General features: G+C 30.1%; 1 protein-coding gene across 1 annotated transcript; it reads left to right on the forward strand.

Annotated features, from left to right (window-relative positions):
* The first annotated feature begins 210 nt into the window (after window positions 1–210).
* Window positions 211–4,666, forward strand: LOC133326586 (tyrosine-protein phosphatase non-receptor type 9-like). Its single transcript, XM_061535215.1, has 2 exons — window positions 211–797; window positions 4,432–4,666. Exons 1-2 carry the CDS (start codon window positions 283–285, stop codon window positions 4,664–4,666), a joined length of 750 nt encoding a protein of 249 aa, XP_061391199.1. The 5' UTR covers window positions 211–282.
* Window positions 4,667–8,868: the final 4,202 nt, after the last annotated feature.

An 8,868-nucleotide genomic window follows, 5' to 3' on the forward strand; every position in this document is an offset into this window, starting at 1 on the left:
CATTATTCCCAAAAAAGATTAAATTTATAACAGCCAGGTATCACATGGGCTTACTCATCCAGTCGTTAGTCAGAACAAAAAACAATAACAACAAAAACGAATATCACATAACAACAATAAATAATTATTAATTAATTAAATTATCTTTTTCCATATTGATAAACCTGAAATATTTGAAAAATAATAACCTGTCTCTCTCTTTTGCAGGGTCCCAAAGATTCTCCCAATTATTATATAGCCTGCCAGGCACCATTGGAGACCACCGTGGAAGATTTCTGGCGCATGATATGGGAACAACAATCCCGCGTAATCATTCAAGCAACCGATCTCATTGAAAATGGTGTCGAGAAGTGTGCCGAATATTTACCACCCTCGGTGACACTGGACAATCATGCCAGTTTTGGTGATTTCCAGGTGACACTACAAAATCGTGAAGTCAAAGATAAATATGCCATTTCAACTATTCTACTGAAAAATACTGCTGAAAATAATGCTAGCCGGGAGTTGACACATTATTGGTATAAATGGCCAGAGACGGGAGTTCCCGCAGAAGAGGCACCCATTATAGCTATGCTATTGGAGGCTCGATCTTCTCTCATTAGTTATGCCACGGAACAGGCTAATGAAGAAAAAGAAAAGAGTTCTACCTTGAACAATAGTGCGTCTACGAATACCTTGAGATCTGCGGAAGAGGGTACGGCCGGTAAGAATGGAACAAATTCAAATGGTAGCAGTAATGCTGAAATAAATGGTAACATTTCAATGGTGCCAATTAAAAAGACTGCCAGAAATCAGGGGTAAGTGAGAAAAGTTTTTGTTTTCCTTTTTTTGTTCGGAGACAGATTGTTATTCATCAAAAGAGAGGGAGCGGTTTTTTAAACCTCCTGATTTCATTTCATGAATTATACCATTGTGATAAGGTGAAAGTGAAAAAGGCCATTTGGAGGTAGATATCCTTTGGCCTTGATGTTTCTACCATTTGATAATTTTTGATTGTTTAAAAAGTAAGCATACTTTCAGGCGCCATACATTGAATATTAAAATGGGGGCCACAATTTAGAAATGCATTTTCATCAATCAATATCTCATTTATAGACTAAATAAATGATTAAAAATGAAAGCATACTTTTAGGAGTTAAAGAAAAACTGTCCCATATTCATTAATGACTTGATAAATGTTCTTGTCACTATAAAAACTCTAGAAAAATGTCTATATTCCTTCTATCCATATATGGATATTTAAAAGCCCTCTTTAACCCTAAGGATTTTTTTCAAATATTTTTTAATCCTTCAAAATATAGAAAATATGACTTGGCTTATTTTTTAAGACCATTAAAAGGCGCAGATGTTGTAACAATATTTTTCAAGAATTCTAAGAACTATTTTTTCAATGACTATAAATTAGTGAAATTAGTTAGGCGTGTTTTTAAAGACTATCAAGAAGCGTAGATTTTTTCAAAACTATTTTTTAAAGAACTACCAATAGGCGTAAATTTTTTTTAAATTTTTCAAGGCGTAAATTTTTTAAAGGACTACCAATAGGCGTAGATTTTTTAAACATATTTTTTCAAGGCGTAGATTTTTTAAAAATATTTTTTCAAGGCGTAGATTTTTTAAAAATATTTTTTCAAGGCGTAGATTTTTTAAAAATATTTTTTCAAGGCGTAGATTTTTTTAAAAGTATTTTTTCAAGGCGTAGATTTTTTAAAAATATTTTTTCAAGGCGTAGATTTTTTAAAAATATTTTTTCAAGGCGTAGATTTTTTAAAAATATTTTTTCAAGGCGTAGATTTTTTAAAAATATTTTTTCAAGGCGTAGATTTTTTAAAAATATTTTTTCAAGGCGTAGATTTTTTAAAAATATTTTTTCAAGGCGTAGATTTTTTAAAAATATTTTTTCAAGGCGTAGATTTTTTAAAAATATTTTTTCAAGGCGTAGATTTTTTAAAAATATTTTTTCAAGGCGTAGATTTTTTTAAAATATTTTTTCAAGGCGTAGATTTTTTTAAAATATTTTTTCAAGGCGTAGATTTTTTTAAAATATTTTTTCAAGGCGTAGATTTTTTAAAAATATTTTTTCAAGGCGTAGATTTTTTAAAAATATTTTTTCAAGGCGTAGATTTTTTAAAAATATTTTTTCAAGGCGTAGATTTTTTAAAAATATTTTTTCAAGGCGTAGATTTTTTAAAAATATTTTTTCAAGGCGTAGATTTTTTAAAAATATTTTTTCAAGGCGTAGATTTTCTAAAAATATTTTTTTGAAGGCGTTTTTTTAAGAATATTTTTTCGAGGCGTAGATTTTTTTAAAAATTTTTTTTCAAGTCGTAGATTTTTTAAAAATATTTTTTCAAGACGTAGATGTTTTAAAAATATTCTTTCAAGGCGTAGATTTTTTAAAAATAATTTTTTCAAGGCGTAGATTTTTTAAAAATATTTTTTCAAGACGTAGATTTTTTAAAAATATTTTTAAAGCGTAGATTTTTTAAAAAGGATTTTTTAAGACATAGATTTTTTAAAAATATTTTTTCAAGGTGTGGATTTTTTAAAAATATTTTTTCAGGGAGTAATTTTGTTAAAAATATTTTTTCAGGGAGTAATTTTTTAAAAGTATTTTTTCAAGGCGTAGATTTTTTAAAAATATTTTTTAGGGAGTAATTTTTTTTAAAAATATTTTTTCAGGGAGTAAATTTTTTTTTAAATATTTTTTCAAAGCGTAGATTTTTTAAAAATATTTTTTCAAGGCATAGATTTTTAAAAATATTTTTCCATGCGTAGATTTTTTAACAATATTTTTCGAGGAGGCGTAGATTTTTTAAAAATATTTTTTCAAGGTGTAGATTTTTTAAAAATATTTTTCCATGCGTAGATTTTTTACAATATTTTTCGAGGAGGCGTAGATTTTTTAAAAATATTTTTTCAAGGTGTAGATTTTTTAAAAATATTTTTTCAAGGTGTAGATTTTTGAAAAATATTTTTTCAACGAGCAGATTTTTTAAAAATATTTTTTCAAAGCGTAGATTTTTTAAAAATATTTTTTCAAGGCGTGGATTTTTTAAAAATATTTTTTAAAGGCGTAGATTTTTTAAAAATATTTTTTCAAGGCATGAACTTTTTAAAAATATTTTTTCAAGGCGTAGATTTTTTAAAAATATTTTTTCAAGGCGTAGACTTTTTAAAAATATTTTTTCAAGGCGTAGATTTATTAAAAATATTTTTTCAAGGCGTAGATTTTTTAAACATATTTTTTCAAGGCGTAGATTTTTTAAAAATATTTTTTCAAGGCGTAGATTTTTTAAAAATATTTTTTCAAGGCGAAGATTTTTTAAGAATATTTTTTCAAGACGTAGATATTTTTAAAAATATTTTTTCAAGGCGAAGATTTTTTAAAAATATTTTTTCAAGGCGTAGATTTTTTTAAACTATTTTCTAAAGGCGTAGATTTTTTAAAAATATTTTTCCAAGGCGTAGATTTTTTTAAATATTTTTTACAAGGCGTAGATTTTTATACTCTACACAACTATGTTGTCAGGGTATTATAGCTTTGTGCAGCCCCAAGTGTTTGTAACGCCGCGAAATATTGGTCCTAGACCCACCATCAAGTATACCGATCGTCATACCTCAACTAGCTGAGTCTATCTAGACATGTGTGTCCGCCGTCCGTCTGTCCATTATAATTTGTAAACACTATACAGGCCACAGTTATAGACCAATCTTTATATAGGGGATGAAATGGACCAAATACTAAATTTTTGTCGGTTTTTCTGGTCGCTCCAGAGGCCGCAATTATGGCCCGAACATCATGAAATTTTACATGGAGTAGGGGATCGGGCCATAGAGTGAGCATGCCCGTTTTGATAAAGATCGGTCAATATTTAGCGGGTCAAATGAATTTGTATTCTATGGCGTATATATTAACTCCCGAACGACATAGACCCTAGAAGTTGATAGTATATCCAAGAGGAGTGGTTGTGGTATGTTCTCATACGTGGGAGTTACACTTAAATATTTACAGGCCCATACGTATTCAGATGTTTTTTAGTAACCCATTATCACACTAGTGGTTGGTAATATAGCGCTGATCGCTTTTAAATTTTCCATGAGGTTCCAGCTATGGCAAAGGAAAACGCCTATAATTTTCGGTAATTATGATCAGATAATAATTTTGGGGTGAAGTGGAACGAAAATTTAAATTGTTTGATTTTTTGTGTTTGTATCCTCAGCTTATAGTCCTCCAAAAAAATGAAAACAAAAATCAAAGCATACTTTTAGGAGCTGAACATTTCAAAATCTCTTCCACCTTATCACAATCTCACATATTTTATTTTGTATTTATTTGTATACAAATTTGTGTATGTCCCGTTGTTGTTCTTGTTGTTTTGCATGATATTTATGTGTTTTTTCTTGTATTTCTTCTTCTTTCATTTTTTTTAGTCCCCTAACTGTCCACTGCTCTCCAGGTACTGGTCGAACGGGTACAATTATTGCTTGTGATATTGCCATACGTAGTCTGGAGACACCAAAACGTACCGTCGATATACCGCACATTGTCTACTATGTTAGGCGAGGTCGGGCCAGTGCTGTGCTAACCAAGGAACAATACGAATTTATCTATAAAGTGGCCAATATGTATGCGGCGAAAATCACCAATCCCAGTAATTATAATTGAAGGCCAAGAGCAGCAACAACAAAAATCCATTTTTGTAAAATAAAATGACATACCAAAAGTGCCTTGAATTCCAAATGGGAAAGAAGGAAGGAACATCCCCATCCCCCTTTAATGGGTAATGAAATCTATTCCAGGCAATAGATGTTCCAGAGAAGAAAACAACAAAACAAATCAAACGAAATCGAAAGAAAATCACTCACATGTTTTAGTCATTACAAGTATATTTTTATTTTTATGGTTTTTTATTATTATTAATATATTAGAAAAATGATATATAAATTGTATATACAAAATTATATGTATATTTATTTTGTCTCTAAGGCAGGCATATTATGTTTGCAGGACAAATACCAGCTTTATTATAAAACAAATTTGGCGACAAATATAATTTGCTTTATAAAAATTAAAACAAAAAATTAAAATTTAATTATAAAAAAACTATGTAACTCTCTTTAATATATATTTTATATTTATTTAATCAAAATTATATTCTTCTCTTATTTTCTATAATAATGGCTTTGCTATAAAATCAAAACAAAAACAAAACTGTTATGTATTAATTCCTTCTATTTGTGATATTATTAGTTATTGATTTTAGTTGAACTAAAAAAACTAAAAACAACAAAAAATGCATATAACAAAAATTCTGTAATTTATATAAAAATCTGTATATTTACTATATAATCATTATTTTTTGTTGCTTGTATTATATCTGTAAACATTTTTTTCTAATATTATTTTGAAAAATAATGCTATAAATACTATTTGTATATGTTTTAGTTTCTTTAATTATTTTTTTCTTTCGCTGTAAGCATTAAATGTTTATTTGTAAATATATTTTAAATTAATTATAAAGAAAAAGAAAAATTAGTAAATATTTATGTACACATACCAACAAGCGAACATAGATACAAAAATTATAATGGTGTATTATAAAGAAAAATATAGAAAAAAACAAAACAACAAATACTATTTAATATAAATGAATGTGTTTTATTTTTTGAAGTTTTATTTGTTAAAAACCTATTTGTATTCTGGTTACTACTCGTAGAAGAATATGTCATGGACTCCTAAAATAATCATCGAAATATTGGTATTAGACCCCATGATTCATTGGGCCAAATCCGTTTCAGACAATTTGAAGCCGATTTATAAATGCCACTCCTCTCATCACTAACCTAATATTTTAACCATGCCTATATATTACGATTATGCGGATTTTTTTGCCCATACATCTTCCAACTGATACCAAATACAATGTAGCAGCGATCCATCCGAAGCCTGGGGGGTTACTCTGTATTGCGTTGCGAAAGCAAGTGCGATGCGAAAGCTAAATGCATTAAGGGGACCCCCCCCATTCACGGGGTCAAATTTTTTTTGATTAAATTCGATTCTACACTAATTCAAGAATGTCTCTACAAAATTTCAAGTGAAAATCTCAAGAACTCTTGAAGATATAGCCAAATTATTGTGTCAGCATCAAGTGACGGCTAAAGGGCTTCTCAAACTTTTTGGTCAAAATTCGGGATTTTTCAAAGGTCCGCCATTTTGTTAATTTTAGAGCAAAGTCAATAATCCTAGTTCATACGAGAGCCAGACATGTACTCTTTCTTACACCGTTGGAATTTTCGGATTCCGATGATCCAGTGAGGAGTTATCATGCCCGTAATAAAAAATAACGACTTTTCTTTAATTACAAAAAACAACAACAAAGCAACAACAAAAATTTTTTGTAAATTATTTTTCTTCTTTTTTAAATCTTCAAATATATATATGTGCAAAGTTACAAACCTTAACAAGCATTGGTATTGATTTGCCAGCCCATTGAAAATCTTGAAAAATTAAAATCGAGAATGGGTGGGGTTCCCTTAAGATTACAATTTGGTACTCTGTAACGTTCACGCAAACGCATTCACAAACTAAATCGAAAATAGGGCAACACTGTCGCCGCAAAGTAAACAATAACGAAGAATGACAAAAGGAAACGTCAAAAAATTGTAAAAGAAAACATATTTTTGTGTGCTACGTGTTTTTTTTTATTTAAACAAAAATGATGAACGAATTAAAAAAAAAAATAAAAAAAAATAAAAATAAAAAAATAAAAAAAATAATTTTATGAGATCGATCAAATATACTCTCCCACGGGTATGAAAATAGAAGTACGCATTATGTGACAAACGTTTTCAAATATTTAATTTTGTTATGGTTTTTACAAAATGTTCTTCTCAATAAAGATTCGTTTATGTATTTATTAAACGCTCGTCGTTTCAAATAGATCCACAACAATTCTAACTCCAATAAAAGAGGCCGCTGCTTTGAAATTGCTTGGACAAGGTGGCTATCAACACTAACCTGTATATATGCACACATAGTTTCACATTATATATAAAAAATATAATACATAACTTTTTCCATCCACCGACACCTTTTGCAAGAGGTCAATTTGAATTGAGGTCATCTGACAGTTTTGTCCACAAATTGTTGGCGCGTTGTTTCGCATTTGAACTCTGCAACTGTCCCTTTGCCAAATCACGGTGTTGCCCTATAAAATCTACTGAAGTTAGGAACTGACGTTGCTGAGTCTGCAACTGTGTCTTTTTTGCCTTTTACAAAATTTACAATTTATATATAAATAAAACCTTTATGTGAGCTTACTTATATGTTTCGCTTCCTCTGGGTTTGCTATTTTGTTAACGCAAGATATTTGCGCTTAACGAACGAGTTTGACTTGCGTTTTCGTATTACAGAGTGCGGTGATGCCACATTTGCGTAAAGTAGATGCGAAAGGAGATACCAAAACGAATTAGAGAGTACCAATTACGCGATGCGTTACAAATTTTTTCTCACGCATCGCAATACAGAGTAACCCCCCTGGATACAATTTTAACTTACAATTACATAGCGATGGCCTAGGCCGTCATATGGGTCCAAAATCGACCGACAATGTAAGCGAATGTAAGATGCATGCGACTCCACCAAGATTGTAAGCGAAGATCGGATGGATATTAATATTATCCTATTAGGATCTATAATGGGATGGTTGTAACTAAAATTTCAGCTGTTTTATTCTCAAAACATGTTTATCATAAAAAAATAATGCATACATTAAGTAAATCATAAAATTTATTAAAAATTCATAAAAACAATAAACCGAAATTTACATTAGAACTGTAGACGTACTATAACAAAAGTCAATAAATTGAAAATGTTATTGTGGAATATTCTTTGGAAGTGTCTAGCCTTGTGAACTTTGAAACAATTCCTAATTGTTTTGGCGTAATGCCTTCCATTTTATCCATCAGATCGTGTGCAACACAAAGCCATCCAATTCAGACGCATAATTTTGATTTACATATTTTTGTCCCATTGTAAGAAGCAACCCCATATCTGACCAAATGAAAAATTTAGTATAGGTTGCAGAATGACATGGTTATCGATTCATTTTCGTGTTAATGGTCCTTCAACGTCTGTTAGGATTCATCTGTTGAATATATGACTTTACTACTTCCGACTTTACTACTTTCCTTACTGGTTCCTATTGACATACTAGTATACATTCGGATGGATACTAGGTTGTAATGGCCTGCGGGCTGCTGGGTTGATGAAAGATGGAATTTATCGGCGCATTCCTTATCCAAACTTTGCCACTGGTAATATATAGAAAATAGTAATAGCTAAAATTCTTACCATTTATAAAATATGTATCATATTTTATTACTATACTCCCAGTATTTCAAAAGTTATTAAAAATTAATAAGGTAATCCAGTTAGACCAGCTAGATATCAACTGCCTCTTAAGTTTGAAAACGTAAACAAAGTTCAAATTTTTGTCAATAGACTTGAGAAAAAACTGCTGACTTTCGGCAGCTGGGTGACCTTATTAACCAGAGAAATTACGTCTAAAGTCAGCGACGGTCGTTTACCGTGTGTTTCTTATTGGCAACGGGAAATCCCGACGGCTGACGTTCGCGTCTAGCGGCTTGACTGTAGAATAGATTTTATTAATTTTTGCTCAGCGTCATACTCAAATTTTCTCTCTTGCTCTCAATTGAGTTGCCATATTTTAGGTAAAAATCAGCAGTGTTCCTTGACATTATTGTTTATTAAGGGGTCCCCCCCATTCTCGGGGTCATTTTTTTTTTAATTTAATTCGAATCTACACTAATTCAAGAATGTTCCTACAAAATTTCAAGTGAAAATCT

Source organism: Musca vetustissima, unplaced genomic scaffold (assembly GCF_032173495.1).
Source record: "Musca vetustissima isolate MV318-11 ecotype Yass unplaced genomic scaffold, APGP_CSIRO_Mvet_v1 utg12407, whole genome shotgun sequence".
Classification (NCBI taxonomy): Eukaryota; Metazoa; Arthropoda; class Insecta; order Diptera; family Muscidae; genus Musca; species Musca vetustissima.